The sequence below is a fragment of the Calonectris borealis genome, chromosome 28 (assembly GCF_964195595.1).
Source record: "Calonectris borealis chromosome 28, bCalBor7.hap1.2, whole genome shotgun sequence".
In the NCBI taxonomy this organism is placed as follows: domain Eukaryota; kingdom Metazoa; phylum Chordata; class Aves; order Procellariiformes; family Procellariidae; genus Calonectris; species Calonectris borealis.
The window spans coordinates 4,631,823-4,655,401 of NC_134339.1; the positions used below are offsets into that span (position 1 = coordinate 4,631,823).

A 23,579-nucleotide genomic window follows, 5' to 3' on the forward strand; every position below is an offset into this window, starting at 1 on the left:
CCTCCTCGGGGTTTTTCCCCAAAAGAACCCCCACGTTTCTTTGCGGGGTGCAGGGCGGGGGTACAGCGGGCGCTCCCGGCTCCTGGCACCTTCGGCCAGCCCCGGCATGGGCAGACGGGAGCCCCGCCGCCGGGCTCGGGGCGAAGCGCCGGGCAGGGGACCCCTCCCCATCCCAGCCCCTTCCCCTATTCGCTTCCACCCCCTCTTTTATTCTTTTTTATTTAAATAACCCCCGTGGGGCCGCGGCCCCGCTGCCGGCACCACCGGCACCGCGGTCCCCAGGGCTGAGCACCAAGAGCCAAGGGCAGGGGCAGCACCGGGGGGGGCTGGCGAGGCCGGTGGGGGCTGCCCGCTGTCACCCCCTCCCCACGTCCCGGTGGCCCCCTGCCCCGCTGTCCCCCCGGGTCACGGTACGAGGGTCCCACTCCACGTGTCCCGTGTGTGTCCCCCCGCCCTCGGTCGTTATAAATGAGTGTGGGTAAAAGCGACGGGGAAAGGGAGGGCAGAGCTGAGCCGGGGAGGGGGCACGGGGGGGGAGCCGCGGCGCTCACGGCTGCCCCCGGATCCGGCCCATCCTCCGCCGACTGCTGGGGGTCCGGCGAGTGGCCATGGGGCCCGGGGCTCGGGCACCGGAGGCGAAGTCCATCACCTCAGGGGGAGCCCGGCGCATCTCAGCGGCCCCCATCTCCCGTCGGATCTCGGCCAGCGCCTCGGCCGGGGCCGTCAGCAGGCGCTGGAAGAAGCTCTCCCGTCCCGCCGGCCGCTCCTGGCAGGTGAAGGTGACGGCCGTGCCGGCGTCCGCCTTCATCTCCCGTGAGAAGCCGTCGGAGGTGCCGTCGAAGCAGCGGCCGATGGCGATCTCCTTGGCCAACCGCGGGTTCTGGTCCGTCACCGTGTAGATGCCGTAGTTGTGACCCAACGGGTCGACCGGCGCCAGCATGGTGAAGGCGGCCGTGTGGTTGTTCTCCGCCACGGGCGGGTGACGGCTCAGGTACTCCCGGAGGAGGCTGTTGATGGCCGTGCGGCGGCAGCTGCCTTGGGGGACGATGGAGACCAGGGTGCGATCCACCAGGCTCTGGTCGAAGAGCATCCCGCTGCACTTGAACTCCACGCAGGCGCCCGAGGTGTTCTCCAGCAGCGTGTCCCGCACGCTACGGGTGTCACGCAGCCCGTAGAGCTGCCCCCGGGTGCGGGGGTGGCTGCCCCCCACGTTACGGGACCTCACCATGTACTCCTGCGGCCCCTCGATCTGCACCTTGATGAAACAAGCCCTGAACTCCTGAGGGTTGGGCCACCATGAGAGGTAGTCGCCGGTCCAGGAGGTCAGGTCGCTCTCCTTGAAAGGCACCACGTTGTACTCGTACTTGTCCACCTCCACGCGGTAGAAGCGGAGGTGGTTGGCACTGACCGGCGCCTCCTCGCACTCCTCGAGGCTGCGGTAGGGGTAGATGGGACCGTTGGTCTCATCAACGTTGTTGGGGTCGGGCTTGGCCACGTTGATTTGGAAAGCCGTCTTCTTCAAGTCGGGGTCATCGTGGTCCAACCGGCGGTAGCCCAGCTTGCCCAGGTAGGGCTGGGACACCCCAACGGTGTTGGGGTTGAGCTTGGGACTGGAGGCCACGGCTTCCAGCTCCTCCCCGCCCAGCGTGGCGGTGACGTACGCCGAGTAGGCGTCGGGGCGCTGGCCGTCGCAGAAAGCGGGCAGGCAGGCACCGTTGGGACCCGTCACCACGCTGTCGAAGCGACCCCATGCCCGGGGGTTGGCGGGGTAGCCGGGCTGGGGCTCCAGGTTGATGAGGCTGATGACCACCCCTTCCAGTTGCTCGTAGGGGTTGAACTTCTCGTTGCTGTAAGCCCTGACCTTGACGAAGCACCGGCGGTCCTCCGGCACGTCCAGGTTGAAGAGACGCCGCTCCCGGATCTCCAGGTTCCCCACCAGGAAGGTCCTCTCCTCCCTCTTCCCCCGGCTCCCCCCGGCCGGCCGGAGGACCCCCTCATCCTCCCACAAGCCAGTCTCGGGGTTCAAGGACCACAACTTCATCTTCTGCAGGTGCTCCGGCATCCGGACCTGCCCCGCGTCCATCCGCACCTCCACCGGCCCCGTCTGCAGCGCCGCGCCGGTCTCCCCTTCCCGAAAATCCACGGCGAACATGCCGTAGGTCCGCAGGGGAACGATCTCCCCCTCGGCGTCGGTGAAGCTGAGGTCGCTGGAGGCGGCGCTGGCCGTCGCCATGTCCCTGGGGTCCAGGAAGGTGACACTGGCTTTGACCGTGCCCCTGAAGACCTCTCCGGAGGGACGGAGGAAGGCGCCGGGGGGAAGGACGAGCTCCCCGACGGGCTCCCGGCCGCTCGCCTCCCCCAGCGGGATGGCGTTGCTCCGGCTGCTGTCCAGGTCCACCGGCTCCTTCTTCCGCAGCATCTTGACCTCCTGGTAGACGGCACCGCCGCGGCGGTTGAAGGGCAGGACCTTGACGGCATCCACGAACCTCTGCTGCCGGTCCACGAAGCGAGCCACCAAGCGCTGCGTGTCCGGCGGCACCTCGATGGTGAAGGAGCCCTTGTAGCCGGTGAAGCCGACCTTCCTCCCGCCCAGGAAGATCTGCCCGAAGCGCAGGGGCTCGCCGGTGTCGGCCGCCGTCACCCGTCCTTGCACCAGGACGCGGGGCTGGGCGCAGGGTCCGCAACCGCACTCGGCCACCACCTTGACGGGCAGCAGGGAGCCGGCGCAGGGGATCTCCCGCATCTCCATCCTCCGCACCCCGCAGCAGCGCCCCGCGTCCGCCCCGCACCCCGACTGGTTGGCCGGATTGCCGGCACACGGGGCGGGCGGGCAGCGACCCACGTTGTAGTAGCGGGAGCCGGCAGCGTCCTGCGGGCACTCGCTGGGCAGCTCCACGAGGCTCGGCTCAGGCTCCGGCTTGCAGCTCTGCTGGCCCTGGGCTGGGGGGGGACGGGGGGGACAGGGGGGTTAGGGTGGCCCTCATCACGCCCCATCCTGGGATGATGCTGCCGCTAACGAAGCCCAGCCCGCTCTCACCCAGCACGGTGAGCTGTGCCGGCGCCGATTTGATGGCGCCCGCCTCGGTGCTGGCTTTGCAGTGGTAGGTGCCAGCCTGCTCCGGCGCCAGCCCCCGCAGCACCAGGCGGCTGCCGTAGCGGTGCACCCTCCTCTCCAGCAACGTCCCGTTGTGGTACCTGCCGGGACGGGAACGGGCTCAGCGGGGACGCGACCGGGGCTGCCTTTCCCCGCCGTCCCCAGTCCCGGCTTTCCGCCGCCCGGACCCCGCTCACCAGTGGTACTTCTTGGGCACGGGGGTGCCCGAGGCTTTGCAGCAGAAGGTCACCTCCTGCCCGGCCACCCGCACCTTCGCCTTGGGGTGCAGCACCATGTAGGGCTTCTCTGCAGGGGAGGAAGGCGGCAGAGGGTGCAACGAGTCGCGGCCACCCCCCCCCGGATCGCTCCCCCCCCCCACCGGGCATCCTTCGGGGAGGTCCCTCGAGGGGTGCACGGCTCGGCCCCCGCCCCGCGCCGCGATGCTCACCCAGCCTCTGCAGCACCACGTCTGCCACCGCCACGCCAGAGCCGTTGGAGACGATGGGTGCCAGTCCCGGGGCGAAGCCCTCGCGGTGGGCGCTGATGTTGGCGGCGGAGCCCTGGCACAGCCCCGCCGCGGTGAAGCGCCCGCGGGCGTCGCTGCGGGCCAGCAGCACCGGCGGGTGGCCCCCCAGGTAGATGCGGGCGTCCGGCAGAGCCGCGCCGGTGGCGGAGACGACGGTGCCCTGCAGCGTGTGCTCAGGGCAGGCTGCGGGGCGGCACCGCGCTCAGACCCCATGGCCACGGCCAGCGGTGGGGCCACGCGGGTGGGGGGCACCGGGCAGGGGTCCCCACGTCCCTGAGGGCAGGTACCTGGGCAGGGCGAAGCGGGGCATTTCTGCACCTCGGTGGGGCGGCCGGCACACGGCACCTTTTTGGCTTTCTTGCAGCTCCGGCGCCGGACGCGCGTCCCGGTGCTGCCGCAGCTGCGGGAACAGGGGCCCCAGGCGCCCCACTCCATCCACACCGACTCTGCGGGGGAGATGCCAGGCGGGCATCGGGCACCGCGCTCCCCCCCAGCCCCCCGGCCCGGGCTGGCCCTGCACCACGGGGACGGGGGGGGGCCCCAACCGGGGAGGCTCCGTCCAGCCGCCCGTGCCCGGCGAGCCCCGGCTCCCCCCCCCGCGCCCTGCCAAGCTATTTTTACCAGCGTGGCCTCTGTTATTGCAATTAAGCTGACGATGTGCAGGCGGCGGCGGCTTTGCCCGGGGAGCTGCCGCGTTGGCGCGGGGGCAGCCACCGCACGCCAACGGCCCCGCGGGACCCCTCGTGCCGCTGGCAGCGGGAGAGGAGCCAGAGGTGGCCGGGGTCAGGCGGCAAGGGGTGGCCGGGGGGGCAGGTGGGTGCCAGAGGGGGTGCTGGGGTCCCTACCTGGGCAGGGGCCGGCGCTGCACGGCCGGCGCTCCACGGCTTTGCCCTTGCACTTGAGCTCCTTGAGCGCGGCCGCCAGCCGGGCGTTGACGCAGCGGCGGGTGCGGGTCTGGGTGCCGCTGCTGCCGCAGGCGCTGCGCGAGCAGGGGCTCCAGGAGGACCAGTGCGACCAGTAGATGTGCTCTGGGAGAGCGGGGGTTGGGGGCAGAGGCGTTAACTGGGGACCCACCACCCGCACCCAGCTCCGTGGGGGGCACGTGCCCAGCACCGTGCACCCGGGGGGTGATTGATGGGGAGAGGGGGCGGCTCCGGTGCAGCCGCAGCTCCGGCAGCACCCGGTGGGATGCAGCAGTGGGGGGGGGGTGACGAGCAAAGGGTGAGCGCAGCAATGGGTATGGACCCCCCCCAAAGTGCCAGCGGGGTCCGGGGGGGGTGGGCACTCACCCAGCGGGCAGAGGAAGCGGATGTGGTAGTTGGAGCAGATCTTGCCCTGCGGCTGCTCCTTGTTGACGCAGCGAAAACCTTTCTTGGGGCTGACGTGCACCACCTCGCCCACCTCCTCGGGCAGCTCCCACTCGGTGGTGCGGGCCTGGATGGCCACCGGCCGCTCGCAGACGCGCCCGCGGTAGTAGAAGCGAATGGCTTCCAGGCTCTCGTAGTCCCCGTCCCCCCCGGGGTGGTCGATGTTGAACCAGGACGTCCACTCGGCTCCTCCGCCTGGGATGGAGCGAGCCCTTGAGCGCGCGGATGGGGAGCAGCCCCCCCCCCCCGCCGTCCCTGAGCACCCCGGGGTGCCACTGGGGCTGGGGACAGCTCAGGGACATCGAGGGCTGCATGGACAGAGGACGAGGGGATGAAGCACTTGGGGATGGAGGGCTCCGGGGGATGCGGCGGGGGAGCCTCAGGGTGCGCCACGTCCCTGCTGCGAGGGTCCCATGGGGACACCACCGTGGGGGGAGATGGCACCTCCCAGGCTGGCATGGTGGGCATGGGTCCCCAGTGGGACGGTGTCCGGCGGGGGCTCGGGGACAGCCGTACCTGCCGTGTCCAGGTCGAGGTCTGCCAGGCTGGGGGCTGCTTTCCAGGGCTTCCCCGCGGCACCGCTCTTGCCCGGCTCCGAGTCGTTCTCCAGGGGCTCTGCGGGAAGCACAGGGTGAGAGCACCCGGCACCGGGGCACCCTTTCCCCAGGGCACCCAACGGTGCCCAGCCGGTCCCTCGCCGAGCCGTGGACACCAAAATCATACGGCAAAGCTCAGCCAGCGCCGGGGCGGACCACGTCCCAGCAGGGATGGGGACCCCCCCCCACCCTGAGCCCCCCGGCCCCGCGTCGTCAGCCGGGCAAGGGACTCAGGGCAGGATTTACCGGCTCCACGGGGCCAGGCTGGTGGTGTCATCGTCCGGCACGGCCGAGGACGGGCTGCAGCCTCCCGGCCAGCCAGGGATGGACCGAGGGGCAGCCGAGGCTGGTGCCGCGTGGTGAGGCCAGCCATGCCGGGGCCCACGCCATGTCCACAGGCTGCGTGCCGGGGGAATGCTGCCTGCGAGCTCCCGGCTGCCCCGGGGCGAGCTCGGCCCCAGGGGTGACGTGGGACGGGGAGACGAGCCGAGGCGCCCACGCGTGCACCCACCATGCCGAGGCCATGGCATGAACCCGGCGTCACACCGAGCCCCACCAGCCGAACCAGGAGTCAGCAGGAATTCGGGCTATGAAACCACAGCCGGCAAGCAGAGATGCCGCCACGGCAGCGGCCAGCCCAGGGGGGCTCGCTGTGCACCCCGGGTGGAGGGTGCCCCCCCAGCTCCCACCGAGCCTGGCCAGCCACGTCCCCCGGGGTGTCCAAGGGCAGCCCTGCCCCTCGTGCCATGATCCCGGGTGCTGATTTGGGGGGTTCAGCTGTGCTGGAGGGGACGAATATGGGGAGCAGGTCCCAGGAGAGAAACCTGGCCCCTGGTGCCTGTCACCCACGGGCACCGGGCAGGATGCGGCCGAACACTCAAGACACCCCTGTGCAGCCTGGACCGCTGTGAGTACCCCACGGGCACGCAGTGGGTACCCACGGGCACCCCACGGGCAGGCAGTGGGCACCATCCCTCCACCAGCAGCAATCCCACGGCAGGGGGGGCTCGACCCTGCCACCTCCTGTCCCCTCCGCAGGTGCAGGGAGCTGGGGGACGGCAGGACCCCTCGCAGCCCCTGTTCTGCAGGTGGATGGATTTTTGTCCCCGGACCAGGGACATTCCCGGCTCAGTCTCGCACGGACGCTGCCCTTGGCACCTTGCGGAGACCCCCGTGGAGCTGGGGGACCTCAGCACCAGGGGGCCAAAGCCCCATGGAGCAGTTGGGGTGGCCAAGCCAGCCGGGGCTTCCCGCAGGTGCCCAGCCATGCAGCGCCGGAGCAGGCAGGGCTGGCGGGGACACGGTGCGGGGCACGTCCCCGTCCCTCCGGTGACATGGCCCCCGGGAGGGCAAAAGTGCCCTGAGCCTCGCCAACGCGTCCTCCCACCGGCAGATGCCAGAGCGACCGTCCCCGGCCGTGGCCACGACGCTGACGCACATCTGGCCCTGGGCACATCTGGCCCTGGCACACATCTGGCCCTGGGCACATCTGGCGAGCGCTCAGCCCCATCCCCATCCTGCCCCGCATCGCTGCCGCCAGCCCCCGGGAGGGCAGGGGTGCCCCCGGCCGGCGGCACGGATGGGTCCCCGCGCCGGCAGACCCGACCTTACCTGTGGCCCCAGCACCGTGCAGGGCGGCGAGAGCCAGGAGGGCCAGCGCCAGCTCCCCCATGGCTGCCCGCGTGGCGGCAGCTCGGCCGGCGACTGCGAGCGCGGCGGCACCGCGGGTCTATATATGAGGCCTTTCCCCCTCGCGCCGGCAGACAGCAGCAATCGGCTCCTGGCACTCGGGGCCGTCGGCTCTGCCGGGGCTGGATCGGTGTCAAGAGGGAAGCGGGAAGGAGCCCTCCCCGGCGAGCCGGCCGCGCGCTGCCGCTCACCGCTCCAGCCCGGGAAACTTGAGGGTTTGTTTTTACAAAGCTGCTAAAATTGGATGCACTTGGGAATGCGGAGGGGAGGGAAGGGAAAAAGCCGAGCGAGCCCGGCCTCGGCGCTCCTGCGGTTGGGGTCGGGGTGCCAGCGCTCCCCTGGCACCCGCTGCCTTGGGGCACGGCGGGCTGGCGGGGCCGGTGGGCGCCCGCGCCGTGACCTGGCCCACGTGGGTGTGCTGGGGCTGCCCGCGTCCCGGTGCCGAGGTGGAGCTGAGGCCGTGCAGGGCTCGGTGCACCCATGGCCCTGACGGCCTCCCGGGGCTGCAGGATGCAAAGCACCCAGCGGCGCTGGCGTGGGATGGCGAGGGGGGGGTTGACGGGGTGGGGACCCCCCCAGGATCACCCCCAAACCGCAGCCGCCCGCGGTTGGGGACCGCAGCCCCCTCCCACAGCCCGGCCGGTGGAAATCCCGGCGCATTCCCTGCATCCCCCGAAACTCCGGCTGCACCGAGCTCCCCGGGTGCAGGGAGGCAGCTCCCGGCGCTGTTGCGGGGTCAAGAGCCCCCTCTCTGCTGGGACAGGTGGGGACGGTCCCCAGCGGTGGCTCGTCACTGCCCTCCCTGTTAATTAAACACCCCATAATGAGGGGGCTGCTCCCGCGACCCTTCCCCAGCGCCTTTGAGGATTTCAGGCTATGGGGGGATGCGGCAGCACCGGGGACCCCGCAGCCACCCACGGGACCCCGGCAGCTGCCCACGTCCCCGTGGGACCGGCGATAGAGGGGGTCACACCGGGTTTGTCCCCGAAAGCAGGTTGGTGACAGGTCCCAGGGGACGTCGCATGGGGGGAGTCGAGCGGGGACGGGGTCGAGTCCCCCGGCGTGGAACCGAGTCCCGGCACAAGCCCCCCCCAGCCCAAAGCCTGCCAGGAGGCCACCGGCCCCTCGCCCCGCGTCCCCAGGCGGACACCCCGGGGAAGAGCCACCAAGCGCTTTATTCCCGGGGGGCTCGCAGGGCCACCACGCACTCGGTGCCGGGGTACTCGGGTGGGTTGAGCTCAAACTTCTTCTGCACGTCGTAGGGGAGGAACCGACCGGCCACGAAGTGCTGGCGGCCCAGGAAGCGGCGGGCGCACTGCTTGGGTGCCGACAGCGACACCAGGACGTCGGGGCTGATCCCGCCGCTGCTCCCGGCCTCCACGTCCCACCCTGCGACGGCAAAAAAAAAGACACAGGGAAAGGGTCGGTGGGTGGCCCCAGGGGACGCGGTGCTGCCGGCAGCTCCGAGCCGGTGTGCGGGTGGAGGATGCTCTGGGGCGGCGGGGATGGGGAGGGCGCAGGGAGGATGGGGCGCGCATCCCCCGGCTCCGGCATCGCCGCCCTGCGCGGCTCCGGCCGCATCCTGGCAGGGTGCAGGGTTTTTCTTGGTGGGGATTCACCGGCGGCCGTGCCGAGGGCTCCTGTTTGCTCCTGCGGCGGGGGTGGACGCGGCGGGGGCGGGGGGGTGATGGCAATTCCAGGCCTGGCCACCAGACACCCGGGTGTTTTCAAATTACATCATGTCTCAAGTTCAGGGAGTTTGTTATTTACCGTGGATGCCCTGAACGCACCCGTGGGGAGCGGCCGCCAGCCCCGGCTCCCGGCGGGGCAGCGGGGGGGGCAGCGGGGGGGTCCCCAGGGCTGTCCCCACCCTGGGAGGGCACCGCGGGGGCTCCCCGGCCGCCCGGGCGCCGAGCCCAGGGTGATGCCGCGGTGGGCAGGGTGACAAGCCCGGGGTGTGGGGTGCAGCACACGGGGGGGTCCCATCCTTCCCGGGGGGCTGAGCGCGGTGCCGGACCTGAGGGCACGTCCAGGCTGACGATGGGGATGCGGACGTGCTTCAGGGTGGCCAGGATGGCGGCGCAGGGCTCCCTCCCCTCGCCCGCCTCCGCCTCGGCTCCCAGCACGGCGTCCACCACGGCGTTGTAGGCGTCGTTGATCAGCTGCACCTGGGGGGGGGGGGACAGGGTGGGCAGCGGGGGGGTCCCCCGGCCGCCCCCCATGGGACAGGCACCGACCCCCACGCCGGGATCCCGTTTTCCTGCCTAAATGGCCTCACCCAGCAGCCGCTGCCAAAAAATGTCCCCCCCTAGGCGAGGCGGGGAGGGGGGGGACGAGGGGCGCGGTGGCGGGGCAGAGCCCGGCACGCCGAGACGCGCGGCCCCGGCCAGGGCAAGGCTTTCGGGTCACATTCCTCCCGCTTCCAACAACAACAGAGCCGGTGGCTGGCGGGGCCGCGGCAGCCGCCGCTGGATTTCATGGCATCCCCGGGCTCCCAGCAGAGCCGGGGGCGGGCGGGGAAGGAATAAAAATGAATAATAAAGTCAACCACGTCAGCCGGTGAGCGCGGCGGCGGCGGCGGCGCGGGGGGGCTCACCTCGGTGGGGAGGTAGGAGAGGAAGGGGATGTCCATCTTCTCACACTGCGTCGTGAAATCCCGGTACAGGGGGTCCGGGGAGCGTTTGGGGTAGAAGATGGTGGGTTCGTAGTCCTGCGCAGTGGAGAGCGGGGATGCGGCGTTGGAGCCCGGCACCGCTCGGGGATGAAGAGGAGGAGGAGGAGGGGAGGAAGATACCTACAAAGATCCGCAGGTGCCGGGCACACACCAGCCCGATGGCCCCGTTCTGCGCCGGGCCGCACACCACCAGCACCGTGGGCTGCTTCCGCGGCAGGGAGGGCAGCGGGAAGGCCTGCCGAGAGGAGACGGGGACGTCGCGCCACCACCGAGCCCCGTCCCCCCGGGGTGGCCCTGGGGATGGCACCCAGCACCGGGGACGTGGCAGGGACAGGGAGACCAGGGCTTGAGGGGCAGACGGACCCGCGGTGGGGATGTGCTGCTGGGTGGGCAGCACGGCACGTGGTGGGATGGGGGTGATGCCCAAGGTGGGATGGGGATGGCACCCAGGGCAAGACGGGGCACATGATGGGATGGGGACAATACCCAGACTGGGATGGGGATGGCACCCAGGGCAGGACGGGGCACATGATGGGATGGGGACAATACCCAGAGTGGGATGGGGACGGCACCCAGGGCAGGACGGGGCACATGATGGGATGGGGACGATACCCATAGTAGGATGGGGATGGCACCCAGGGCAGGACGGGGACGGCACCCAGGACAGGACGGGGCACATGATGGGATGGGGACGATATCCAGACTGGGATGGGGATGGCACCCAGGGCAGGGTGCCGACGGTGCCCACAGTGGGATGGGGATGATGCCCGTGGTGGGAGGAGGACGATGCCCAGGACAGGGACGATGCCCGTGGCAGCCCGGGGCTCCCCGCCAGCCTGCAGGGAGGCGGCCGCAGGCTCCGCATACCAGCCGCCTGCAAGGGGAGGCTCTGTTTATCCGTTGACGGATTTTTTTCCTGCTCACGGAGCCTGGCTCCTGGTCTCCAACCGCCCGAGCGGCACGGCCCGCTCGCTGCCGCCGGACAAAGCCGTGCTTGCCTGGCCCTGGCCCTGCCCCTGCCGCGCTGCCGGCTGCCTTGTGGCTCCCGGGGACGCGCTGGGAGGGGACAACGCTGGGGACCCTGGCTGGGTGGGGGGACACCCAAGCTGGGGTCCGTGGATGCTCTCCCGGGCTCAGCCCCACGAGGAAGAGGAGGATGCTCGGCCCCATGAGGAGGATGCTCAGCCCTGCTCTCCCCAGCTGGGGCTGGTGGTGGAGCTGAGGGTGCTGCGATACAGGGGGTCCCTGGAGGGGAGGGCAGCCCCACGCCCCGAGGCAGCACCGGGATCCAGGGATGCTCCAACACCCAAATATTTCCCCTCCTCAGGCAACTCTGCCCTTAGAGGAGGGGAGGGCAGAAAATGGCCCAGACACCTCCAACGGAAAGTCTGAGCCCGGCGGGTGCGGAGCTCGCCGGCCTCCGAGGCACAAAGCTGCCCTTGATGCTGCACCTCCGCTCGCCCACGCTGCCCAGAGCCCAGCTCCTGCCTCCTCCTCCTCCTCCTCTTCCTCCTCCTCCTCCTCCTCGCAGCCAGCACGAGCACCCGGGGCTCCCAGCAAGAGGAGGGCAGTGCCAGGGCACGGGGAGCCCTGGGGAGCCCCCCAGCACCCTCCTCCCCGCACACAGCAAGGGCAGCCGGTGCCTGGCAGCACCGACACCCCGGGGAAGGGCTCAGCATCCCCCCCCCGGCGGTGTGACCCCGGCCCCGGGTGAGCCCGATTCACCCCAGGGGAAATCATGAAGGGTGGCTGAGGAATGCAAAAATACCCCCCCAGGGAGAGGCTGCAGCCCTGGCACGGCCAGAGCATCGCTTCCCGCTGGGCTCTGCCACGAGCCCTGGCTGTCCCTTGTCCCCTGTCCCCACACCTTGGTCTGGGGCAGGAGGGTGACCACAGCCGGGGGTGGGAAAAGCCACACAGGGGGACAGGATGGGACGAGGGGGGGAGAGCAGCCGGCAGCGAAGCCCCCAGCCCCGGTGGGATGTCCCCTGGCCACCTCACCTTGGTCACGGCCATGGCACAGGCGTGTCCCCAGATCTCGATCAGCTGCTGCCGCCCAAACCGGTAATCCTCCAGCAGCTCCTTCTCGATGGCCTCCGCCTCCGCCTTGCTGCGGGGGGAGCGGACAGCAGTGAGGATGGGGACGTCCCCCCACCCCTGGCACCGAGGGGTCACCAGGGTGCGGGGCAGGGGATGCTCAGGGTGCCGGGTGAGCGGGCTGGGGGCTCGCAGGGCTCAGGGTGGGCACAGCCAGTGGCTCGGGGCTTGGGACGTGCACGGCCGGCAAATTCAGGGGCCTGGCACCGCAGGGTGGGGGCTGCGTTTTGTGCGAGGCATGGCCCTGGCAGCGGCCCCGGGCTCGCGGGGATCGGGCTGTTATATAAAGGCGAACAATGCTGCGGTTGTTCCTTTGCTGCCGAGCCCAAAAGTTGGCAGGGCCGGGGAGCCTCCAAATTGGACAATAATTGCTCACATCTGTTGGCTCACCTGCGCCGCGGATGGGAACAGCGTGTGCCGGATCCAGCGCGCCGCTGCTGCCGCGCTTGGTATGGAAGGGACGGTGAAATCTGGCCCCCGGGAGAAGCCGGAGTCGGGATCCCGGCGGCCCAGGGGTGAAAACCCGCAGCCCCGTGGGGGAGTTGGGGTGCCCTGGCCCCAGCCATGCTCCTGTTTTGGGGGTGCACACTCACACCTCGCTCGGTCCCAGCTGCGGGGAGGGGACCCGCTGGCCCCCCGCCATGTGCTGGAATGGTGGGGTGCTACCGGCCCCGGAAGCCGGAGGGGTTACGGGGCCGGGGTCCTGCCGGGTCCCTGGCTGCGGGGTCACCCCATGCCGTCCAGGCTGACCCCATGGACCAGCCAGGTCCCCTGGGTGTCCTGGCAGCCCCCAGAGACCCTTTAGATCCGACATCCCCTGGTCATTCCGGCAGGCCCCAGACAGCCCCCTATTCCCTGGCCTCCCGGCTGACCCCACCCCACCCCACCCGTGTCCCGAGAGACCCACAGACCCTATAGACCTGCCACGCCCTGGTCACTCTGGCAGATCCCAAAGACCTACAGACCCCATCCCCTTGGCCGTGCTGCCGGATCCCCACATCCTCTGGCTGACCCCATAGACCCCCCCCATCCCCTGCATGTCCTGGCAGACCCCACGAGACCCCAGTGCCCTGGCAACCCCCAGAAAAACCTCCTCCTGCCCTGTCCCATCCCGTCCCATCCACCCCATCCCACCCATCCCATCCTGCTCTGTCCCATCCCATCCCATCCACCCCATCCCACCCATCCCATCCTGCCCTGTCCCATCCCGTCCCATCCCATCCCATCCCTCCTATCCTATCCATCCCATCCTGCCCTGTCCCATCCCATCCCATCCATCCCATCCCGTCCCCGATCCGTTGGTGCCCTCTAGTGAGTCCCAGTCCGGCCCCAGCCCCACAGCAGGGTCCTGTGGGCAAATAGGGGAGGAAAAGGGGCCAAATGCAGCCCCGTCCCCCGCGCCGGGGCCCAGCGCAGCTGTGTTGTCGGTCACCCAACAAAAGGCGCGTTTCGGTTCTGACAGAATTCCCCGCGTCTGCTCCAGGGGAGAACATTGCCCGTAATCGCTGCTGGCAGGGAAACCTGGGCCCCGGCCCAGGCTGGCTCCCGCTGTCCTGGCATCGTCCCTGGGGCTCCCCGGGTCCTGGCTCGCTGCCCACCCGGCAGCAGCGTCCCCCGCAAACGCTCCGGGGTGCGCGTTCGCTGCCAGCCCTCCCCGCTCACCCCGGGCTTTGCAGTTTGGCTTCGCTCTAGGGCCTGGGGATGCAGTGGGGGGGGAAATGCTGCTCCCGTCCCCTGCGTGGGGGTGGACACCCCTCAGACCCAGAGACCCAGCAAAGCCCAGTCCGATCCAGTTCAACCCAGTTACTGGTGCCTCCCGGAGCAGACGGTGGATGGCCGGGGCTGCTGCTCTGCCGACGGGGCAGAGACCTTGCGGGGAGCGGGAGGGAGCTGGCAGACGAGGGGCTGGAGAGCATCCCTCCTGCCTCCCCCCCTGTACCCCGGCCCCAGGAGCGGGGCACCCCAGGCTCTGCACCCCAGGCTCCGTGTCCCCCCTCTGCATCCCTGCTCCGCATCCCAGTTCAGCATCCCTGGCTCCGCATCCCTGCTCCGTGCCTGCTGCTCGTCCCTCCCCAGCACAGCTCAGCTGCGGGACCCCCCCGCCCCTGCCGGGGTGCAAGCAGGGGGGACACCGGAGGCACCAGCCCTCCCCGGGACCGGGGTCCCCCCGCTCCGCTCCCCGCGCTGGGGACGCGTCTGCCGGAGGCATCCCTGCCGCAGCCATGGAGACCCGGGATGCAGTTGCTCTGGCAACCGAGGCTATTTGGGTACCAGCCCCCCTCCCGCCCCCCCCGCGGCTCGGGGGTGCGAGAAGCCGGGGCGGGATTGCCCCGGGGGACCGACTGTCCCGGGGGACACGCGTGGGGACAGCGCGGGGGCCGGAGGCGCCGTGTCCCTGCCCGGAGGAGCCCGGGAGCATCAGGAGGGGCAGGAGCCGACCCGAGGAGGGTCCCGGGGCAGCAGAGGGTCCCGCTCCACCACCGGGGCCGCGGGAGCCCCCGTCACCCTCCCGGGGTCTCCACCACGTCCCGCGGGGACCCGGCACCGGCCACGTCCCTGCGGGCAGCGGCGACCGGCCCTGGGGGGCACCGGCTGGGGGGTCCCGGCTGTGCTGGGGGAGAACCCCAGCAGCCCCGGTGCGGACGCACGGTGAGGGGCGCAGGCACGGCGGGAACCCCGTATCCCCATCCCAGGGCTCCCAGTGGCCCCATGGCGCGGTCCGGGGGGGTTCTCCCCCGGGGGACCCCGGACTCACCTGAGGTACCGGGGCGGCTCCCGGCCGGGGCCGGGCGCGGAGCTCATGCCGGGCAGCGGGACGGGCCAGCGGCGGAGCCCTGCGGGAGCGGTGGCGGCGCGGCCCCCCACGGCGCTTCGCGGTGCCGCCCGGGGGAGGCGGCTCCGGCTGCCCCCGCCCCGCCCGGCCCCCCCCCGGGCTCGCCCCTCCGCCGGGAGCATCGCACCGGCCCCCGCCCGGTGCTGCCGCCGGGGACGGGCACACGAGCAGCGGGGAGGGGTGGGGGGGGGGGGCGGGAGAAATCGCGTCTGTGACCCCCCCGCCTTGGCCCACAGGCAGCAGGGGGGCAGCCGCCTGCACCCCGCAGAGACCCCGGGAAGCGCCTTCCCTCCCCCAAGCAACGGGAAAATGCCAAAGACTCAAAATCGGCATTTTTTGCCCGCTCTGTCCCAGTGGAAGCCGCATCAGCGACCACGGGGCGAGCTCAGAGCCTGCGGGGCTGCTCCCCGCCGGACCCCGACCCCCCGCCAGACCCCGACCGTGACACTGAGGGACAGGTCCCCACCACGGGGGACAGGCAGGGCCAGGAGCGCAGGTACCCGGCCCCTCTGGGGTGCCTTCGGCAACTGGAGCACAGCCCGGCGCAGCCACGCAGCGCTCCCGCAGCCCATCCCACGCTCCCACCCCAATCCAGGGCTCCGGGAGCGAGAGCCGGGACCCCCGGACACACACGAGCAGGGAAGAGCCAGCAAGAGCCCCGGGAATGGCAAAATTCCCCACTGCGGGATACAGAGCTGTGCGACCCCGTGTCCGACACCGCAGATCCGTGTGGTTTTAATAACAGACGCTGGAAGAGGCGGCACCTGGCAGCCGCCGCCGCCCCCCCCGCGGTGCCGGGGGAAGCCGGCAGCCCGGGAAGCGCCGCGCCGCGCCTCAGACGTAGTACTGCAGCCCGAACTTCTCGTTGTCCATCTCGCTGGCGGGGCGCAGGTAGTAGAGCTCGTCCAGCGTCGGGGGGACCCAGCGGTCGGTGTGGAACAGGGACTCGCCGACCTGGGCGGGGAGAGAGCGCTGGGGGGACGGGCGCAGCCGCCTGGTGATCCGCGTCCCCCCGCCCCGGGTTTAAGCCCTGATGGGGTGGGGGGGGGGAATGAGCTTTACTGCTCAGCGTAGCCCCCCGCACCGCCGGCTCCTGGGGGGCTGCTTCAAGCCCAGGCAATCTGAGCTTTCCAAGAGATCCGACACGGACCCAAACCCACGGGGACGGCTGGTTCCTGCCCCGGCGCGAGCCGCTGCCTCAGGGATGACTGAGGGGCAGCCTCCGGCACGGCCCCCCCCCCACCACGGGGGGTATCTGGGAGTCACAAACCTTCCAGCCAGGAACATCCTTCATGATTTTGGCCTCCTCGTCCAGGTTCTGCCGCAGCAGGCGGAGGGTTCTGCGAGAGAGGGGAAGGCTGAGCCCTGAGCGCAGGGACACGACGCCCGGCGGGACCCCCCCGAGCCCCCGGTACCTGCGGTCCGACTCGGCCTGCAGCAGCGGCATCAGGGCGATCCGCGCCTCCAGGTCCTCGATGAGCAGCCGCCTGCGTCGGGACGGGGGGGGGGTCAGAGCTCAGCGGGGCACCGGGGCGGGGAGGGGGGGACCAGGCAGCGGGAAGGCAGCGGGAGGGCACCGGGGGAGGCTGGGGAGGGGGCCGGGGGGTCCCGGGGAGGGGATGAGGGGAAAGCAAATCCCAGGCAGGGGGTTAAAGGGGGAAGGGGAAAAGCGACAGAAACCCGAGCAGGGCTGGGGGAACCGGAGCACAGTCCCGGGGGGGGGAACGAGGTGCCAGAACCGGTGACCCCCCGGGCAGGAGCGCAGGGGGACGGGGGGAGGGACCGGGGGGAGCCCCGGGCCGCACCTGCGCTCCCGGTTCCACTTGACGAGGGTGTAGTAGCCCAGCAGGAGGCTGCCGATGCCGAGCGCGAAGAGGCTGTAACCTGCGGGGGGGGAGCGGGTGAGGGGCGGCACCGGAGGGACCGGGGCACCGGGGGAGGGCCGGGCCGGGCCGGGCCGGGCCTCCCCCCGCGGGGCCTCCCGGGCCCGGCCCGGCCCCGCTCCCCGGCCGCCGCCCACCTGAGAGGCCGCGGCGCGGGAGGTGCCGCTTGTAGTCGACGGGCCCGTACCCGCCCGGCGGGGCCATGTCCTGCTTCACCTTCGGCGCCGCCATCGCGGCGGCCGCACCGACGTCACTTCCGCCGCACTCGTCGGAAACGCTCGGTGGGAGGCACCACGTGACAGCAAAACCCTCCCCCGCCGCAGAGCGCCGCCGGCCGCGCCTTAAAGGGGCAACGCCGGAGAGGGAAGCTGTGGGTCCCACCCCCGCCGGTGCGGGCGGGCGGACCGGGAGGCGGCTGCGACCGCGACGTGTCGGGCAGGGGGCGGGGACGGGGAGACCGTGGGCGCCCGCTGCGCCCCGTGCACGGATCCTGCACCCGGGGATGCTCAGCCCCTGCGTGCACGCCCGGTACCGGGGCAGGTCTCCCGCACACACAGCCCGCATCGGTGCATGCACCCCCCGGTGCACGCCATGTCCCGGTGCACGCACACCCCCCCGTCACCGGGGACCAAACCCCGGCGGGGCGCGGCGGCTGCGGGAGCTACGAGGGGGTGGGGGACGAAAGGTGGGGGGCAGCGCCCAGCCGTATGCACCCACCAGCAAGCGTGCACCCACTTGCAAACATGCACCAAAAAGCGTGCACCCGCTTGCAAACATGCACCAAAAAGCATGCACCCGCTTGCAAACATGCACCAAAAAGCGTGCACCCACTGGCAAGCGAGCACCAAGAGCGCAGCCGTGGTTAAGCATGCACCAGCAAGCGTGCTCTTACCAGCAAGCGTGCATCAAGGGTGCAGCCACGGGCAAGCACGCGCTGGCAAGCGTGCGCTAAGAAGCGTGCACCCACCAGCAAGCATGCACCAAAAAACGTGCAAGCGTGCACTGGCAAGCGTGCACCAAAAAGCACGCTCGCAGTGGAGCGCACGCCCACCAGTGAACGCGCCCCGGGCAGCCCCCAGCCCCTCGCACCCCAAGCCCCGGCGGTGCTCTGCACCCCCAGCCCGAAGGCCCTCGCAGCTCTGGGTGGCACCGCAGCCAGCACCCACCATTTTATCTGTGCAACCCCCCGCCACCCAACCCCGGGGGTCCCGGCTCTGCCCTGGCACCGCAGAGCAGGAGCAGGGCGGGGACCCCCGCAGCGCCCCGTGCCCCCCAGGATGGTTTTCCCTGCACCCCCCGGCTCTGCAAGCCCTCGGATGTTTCAAGATCAAGGTCACTCTTGTCTTAAGCTCTAATCGGCGGCCGTAATCCCTCGGCTGCCGCTGGGACTTAATAACTTTGCAGATGGCGTGGCCGAGGCTGCCGGGCGGGCGCCCGCCGAGATGCTGGGGGCAGCCCCGGGTGGGGGAAAAGGGCACCCCGGGGAGGGGGGATACTTCGGCCGAGCCCCCGAGCAGCCCCAGTGCTGCTTTGCTCCCAGACACCCACGGGAGCCGTGGGATGGGGGCAGGATCGCTGCCTCCTGGCCCAAATCCTGCCCGTTGGCAGCTTGGCCCGGCTGCAGCCGGGATCGCTGGGCTGGGGGGGGCCAGGGGGCTGCGGTGCTGGGGAGCGGGGTCTGCCCAGGGCGAGGGGGACGGGGAGGACACGGGGAAGGACGAGCCCAGGGATGCCCGTGGTCCTGGTGGGATGCACTGGCAGATGCGGGAGCCTCCTGCTCCTTGCCCCATCCTGAGCAAGCCCGTGGGTTCGTTAGCGCTGGCACCCGGAGCCGGAGTCTTCCTCCCCATCTGTTACGGCTCGTTCAGCTTTTGTAGGAGAAGATGAACTTGCTCGGCTTCCCCGGTACCGAATCATTTCATTGCAACGGAATTTGCAGAAGAACCGAGCCGAGACGTGAGCAAAGACCCTTGCAGGGGAACGAGCGGCCACCCCGGGACCCGCTCGCTGGCTCCGGGCCTCGTCCTCCTGCACCCACTTTTGGCAGAGATGGGAGTTAAACCCGAATCGCCCCGTGATTCTCACCGACGTCCCCCGGGAAGCGCATCTGGAGGGGAAAACACGGGCGTTAGCTCCAGGTGCGTTCCCAGCGGGTGCCCCTGGAATAAGCTGCACCTTCGGGCACAACCACACTTCCAGATCTCCGGCAGCTTCTTGGGCCATTGAGAAAACAAACCCACCCCCTCGTTCCCTTGCTGTTAGCTTTGCTCACGCCTGGAGCACTGAACCCATCCAAACCTCATCCCCCTCCGCTGCCGCGGTTCGAGCTGCGGCTGCCCGGGGGGGTTCCCGCTCCCCAGCCACGTTCCCACGCCGGGAGCCGTTTTTCCACCTCCCGTGTGGTCCCTTCACCACTTCCACGGGCCCCGAGTGCTCCGGGGTCGGGCGCTGAGCTCCCACTCCCCCGGGGCTCCGAGGTTTTCCCTTTGAGGATGCTCCAAAGAAGAGGCTGCACCCCCGGGGGGGGCCACCCCCGTGGTGGCTGCTCCCCACCATGCCAGGGCTGATGGAAAACTCCTGCTCCCCTTTGTTTTCTCCACTCTAAGAAGATAGAAAGCCATCGCTGGCTCATAATTAAGCTCACTGAGCTAATGAGCCAGGGAAATGAAGGTGTGGAGGGGATGGGGAGGCAGCACGGGGGTTTTTTTTTTTTGGTGGGGGAGGATGTAATCTAACTGGGAAATCACCGAGGACACGGCTTGGACCAGCTCTGGACTCTCTGGATGCTCCAGCCCCACCACGCGCACCAGGGAAAAGCTGGAGAAAACCCCCAAAGCCACGTCTGGGGGAGGGGGGCTTATGATTCAGGGGGTGAATTAAAGACGCCGGATGAGGGGAAGGGGAACAGGACGAAATTCAGCCTCGTTTCCCAGTGGACGGGGTTTGTTTCTGGGTTCGGAGTGTTTAAAACTTACCTGGGGATTTTTCCACTGGCAAATTATCTTAACGAAGCCAGCGTGACTTTGGCAGGACACCTACGCGCGTTCCCTGATCCAGCCTGGCTGTTCCCTGTGCGGGGAGGAGGTGGGAGAAGAAAAGCAGGAGAGATCAGTCAGCTCGTTTACAAAGAGAAACCCCCGTCCCTGAGCCCAAAGCCCCCAGCTCCCTTCCACCTCGGAAGCCAAATTTCTGGATTTAATTCCAACCAGGTCCGGTGGCTTTGCAGGACCCTGAGACCCCCTGGGTCGGGAGCTCCTAGGCCAGAGTGGGGGAGCTCAAGGCTGAGGGAGACTCTATCCACAGGGAGAACTGAGGCCAGAGCTCTGCCTGGCATCCCGGGACGTGCAAAGGCATCCCGGGACGCTTCACGCCAGAATTAATTGCCAGAAGATGCAAAACCCATCGGGTTTTGTTCTGCTGCCTCCGCTGCAGCGGGGAGAAGGGTGCTGGGGGACGGGCTGGAGCAACACCCCGGCATCGCAAACCTGGGGCACCGACAAAAAAAAAAACCCCATGGCGAGATCTCCCTACCTGCGAGGTGCATCACTGCAGAGCCCTGGAAAAGCCAGGCGTCTGGTCCAGGCAGCGCAGGCAGGAGCAGCACCACGATACGGGAACTGCTGGGAATAAGGTTCCTTGATATAAGGAAAAGAGCCGCCCAGCGAAGAGGGGCTGCCTCGGGCTGGGGTCTGGCATCCATAGGGGGGTCGTCATCCCCCCGAATCCCGAGTTCACCCGAGACGAGAGCCTGGGGCGATGCGGGCACCACGCACGTGTACGCTTCAGGAGGAGCTGCCTCACGCTGAGGACGGTGCAGGAGCGGGGTCGGGGTCTTTGGAGCAGACGGAGCGGGGGGCCGAGCCCCCGGGGCCGCCCCGAGCTCGGGCGATGGGCGCAGTGCCGAGTGCCGGGACTGGGGGTTGCGTAAATGGGATTATTTCTGCATCGTAGGGGGAAGGAACACATCTGATGAGGTTTCCACGTACCGTCTGAACCCATAAACCCCGATTTACCCTTCTCTAGGGCTGTCAACTCAAAACCTCATAAATCCCATCGAACAGCTCCATCCAGCCATTCCGAAACACCGGAGAAACCGGTTTCGTAGCACACCACCCACTTATCCCACAGACCTGTAATTAGCAGAGCAGGAGGCTCGGACCTGGTGCTAATTTTAGCAGCAGACTTCAAGGAGTCGGTCCTTTCTCTGCAGGACGATGGCCACCAGGAAGAGCACCCAGGGGCTGATGTGCCGAGCGCTGTCCTGCTTTTAAGCCTGACTTAAAGGCGAAGCTTTATTACTGCAAAAAGGGAACAAACAAAAGTTGGTTTGTTTTTCAGAAGTCATTATTTCACAGCTCGGGTTGTCTGACAAATCCCTTTTTACGTAAATAACCTTTATCCTTAGGAATAGGATTCCTTATTCAAATAATCATTATTAAGGCAATTATTAAGGCTTTTGCTAAGCAATATCTCAATATTCCCATCCGATTTGCCCGGAGGGAGAGAGCTTGGCTGGTTCCAGCATCCCCTCGCTCTGAACCTCCCATTTGGGACTGGGATGGCCTAAAACGCATCGACTGCCGCTTTTCCCCATCACCGCCAAAGTCTGGAGAGGGAATGGGGGATTGATGTGAAAAACAGGTTTTTAAGGTTTTACTTATATTTAAAAGAGCTTTTGTATGTCTCTCCCTAGTACACCTTAAACTGACTGCGGCTGCAACGATGAAGAGCGGCTCCCTTGTTCAGCACTTATTTATAATTTATCTTTAATAGCAAAGAAGGTATTTAAAAAGCCAAGCTTTCCCTTCGTCAGCTTGGTCGCAGCCCGAGCTTTTCCTCCTTCCCTGGCCCAGGACAGGCCGTCAAGGTGCAGGACGGGAGGGAGCAGCTCCCACCTGCTGGAGCAAGGTGACCCCCCGAGATCCCGGCTCCGAAGCGGGAGCTGATGCAATCCCACCCCGCTGTTACACGGCAGCCGCATCACGCTACCACTTTTGGGACCGGGCCAAGTATTTGTAAGATCAAAACGAAACTCAAAGCCTTTGTTCCCGAGGGGATGAGGGGATCCCCTTGGCGGGGAGCAGAGCTGGGGGTTCAGAGGGGGTGAAGCCATGGGGCAGCCCCGACGAGCGGAGGGAAGGCTCTTTTGTAGCTGATGGGGAATAAAAGAGGTTGTGGACAGTATCGCAACGGTTATCAGGAATGATTCAAACCCTCCCGGCTCTGCCAGTGCTCCGGAGTGATGTGTTTTGCGGATACCAAAGGGCCGCCTCCTCCTCCTCCCGAGGGGCTCAGCCCCTGCCCGGGCTGCTGGGGGTAGCAGACCTGTAACTCCCAGTGGCTGCATTTCCTAACACAGCCCTTGAACTGGGAATTTTGTCAGGGTGGAGTGTAGTGGACTTAACCCTTCAGATGCCAGCAATACCTAAATTAGCACACACAATTAGCACGATAGAATTACCCCCGTGACTTTTGGGATGCTAACCTGCGGTACAGGACCTCTCTACAACGCTATGTGGTTCAGCTGCCCCCGGAGCCCGCCAGGTTCAGATACTGCCGTCTTCTACCGCTTTAATCCATAGTAGCTTGATGGTTTTGGTACCAAAATAGCCTGGCGTTAATAGCTTGCACTTCAGCAGTTTTGCATAAAAAGACTTCCTCGGTAAGAGCCTTCACCAGCACAGCAATTAAACAGCTTTGAGGAAAATGAAATAGCTTGAATTAAACTGGTTCCTGAACTTGCATATTCAGAAATTTAGACATTTTCCAATTCTAAAAGGTCAAAAGAAGCTTGTAAAGGACCCAAAAAAATCCCCCCACCCCTGATGAGGGTCCAACATTTCAACCGGAGGGTTTGGGTCAAAGCTGGCCCCGTCGCATCCAGCAGAGCCAGGAGAGGTGGGCTGGGGGCATGCGGGTCTGCCGGTGCTGCACCACGCTGCTGTCGGTGCAGATCTGCTCGTAAAACAAGGCTTCCCTTGCCGGGAAGAGGCTTCGCCCCGTGCTGTAACCTCCTCCTCGCTGCTCTGCCGCCGCACGCTGTCAGCAGGACCTGCAGGACACTCCTCCCATCGCAGCAGCTCTTGCAGTTCCAAAACCGGGTTTTACGACGCCAAAACGAGTTATTCCTGCTTTCCCTCAGAACAAACCGTTTTTCATCCTCGGCGAATCCAGGCGTTTCCACCAGGAAGGCTCGCCAGAGCGCAGCCAAGACAGCAACCATTGCTTCTTCCGTGGAGCAGCATCTCCCCCCTCAGCCTGCGGCAGAGGACCACGGCTGGAAACGGCGACCAGAGGATTTCTGGCAGGATGAGGCTGGGAGGCTCGATGAGGATCGGGGGGTCTCAGCTTGGTGTCACAGGCAAATGCCCAGGGCCCGATCCAGCAGGTGCATGAATCCCGAGTTACCGCTGTGGTCTTCCCTTGACAATACAAATGCACACACTGCGTATGGAAACCCGAGCTGCAAAAAATAGGTATTTTTTCCCCTCCTTTCAGGCTGGGATTTGTTCTAGAGCAGGAACCGTGCCCCTTCTTCCCTCTCTCCCTCCAAACGAGTGATTCTGGGGCACGGGCGCTGGCAAAGCCACGTTTCTTTACCTTGCTGCAAGTCACCGTGAGCCGAAAGACAACGGGAGCGGCGTTGGGGAACTGCCAGGACCAGGAGAGACCCAGGGCCGACGGGACTCGCTACGCACCGTGTCTGCCGCGCTTCCCAGCTTGCCGAGCGATGCTCCAACAGCTCTGTTTTTATCCAGAATTGGGGCCAAAAATATTTTGGCAACCTTCTTGTTCAAGTTTGCGATCTGAATCTCCCCTT

General features: G+C 67.9%; 3 protein-coding genes across 4 annotated transcripts; all 3 read right to left on the reverse strand.

Moving 5' to 3' along the window:
• Positions 1–205: 205 nt before the first annotated feature.
• On the reverse strand, positions 206–7,255 carry CILP2 (cartilage intermediate layer protein 2). The gene is made up of 9 exons (XM_075175578.1): positions 7,195–7,255; positions 5,504–5,602; positions 4,910–5,182; positions 4,466–4,648; positions 3,908–4,066; positions 3,543–3,803; positions 3,292–3,400; positions 3,038–3,195; positions 206–2,940 (listed from the first exon to the last, which is right to left on the reverse strand). Exons 1-9 carry the CDS (start codon positions 7,253–7,255, stop codon positions 548–550), a joined length of 3,696 nt encoding a protein of 1,231 aa, XP_075031679.1. The 3' UTR covers positions 206–547.
• Positions 7,256–8,428: 1,173 nt separating this feature from the next.
• Positions 8,429–14,915, reverse strand: YJEFN3 (YjeF N-terminal domain containing 3). Its single transcript, XM_075175671.1, has 6 exons — positions 14,799–14,915; positions 11,948–12,056; positions 10,071–10,181; positions 9,869–9,982; positions 9,290–9,440; positions 8,429–8,661 (listed from the first exon to the last, which is right to left on the reverse strand). Exons 1-6 carry the CDS (start codon positions 14,843–14,845, stop codon positions 8,447–8,449), a joined length of 747 nt encoding a protein of 248 aa, XP_075031772.1. The 5' UTR covers positions 14,846–14,915; the 3' UTR covers positions 8,429–8,446.
• Positions 14,916–15,586: 671 nt separating this feature from the next.
• NDUFA13 (NADH:ubiquinone oxidoreductase subunit A13) lies at positions 15,587–17,038 on the reverse strand. Of its 2 annotated transcripts, XM_075175691.1 has the most exons (5): positions 16,897–17,038; positions 16,682–16,760; positions 16,292–16,363; positions 16,147–16,216; positions 15,587–15,830 (listed from the first exon to the last, which is right to left on the reverse strand). In XM_075175691.1, the coding sequence occupies exons 1-5, from the start codon at positions 16,988–16,990 to the stop codon at positions 15,711–15,713; spliced, it is 435 nt and encodes a 144-aa protein (XP_075031792.1). In that variant the 5' UTR covers positions 16,991–17,038; the 3' UTR covers positions 15,587–15,710. The 2 variants fall into 2 exon arrangements, with proteins under 2 accessions (XP_075031792.1, XP_075031790.1); XM_075175689.1 differs by lacking the exon at positions 16,292–16,363.
• Positions 17,039–23,579: the final 6,541 nt, after the last annotated feature.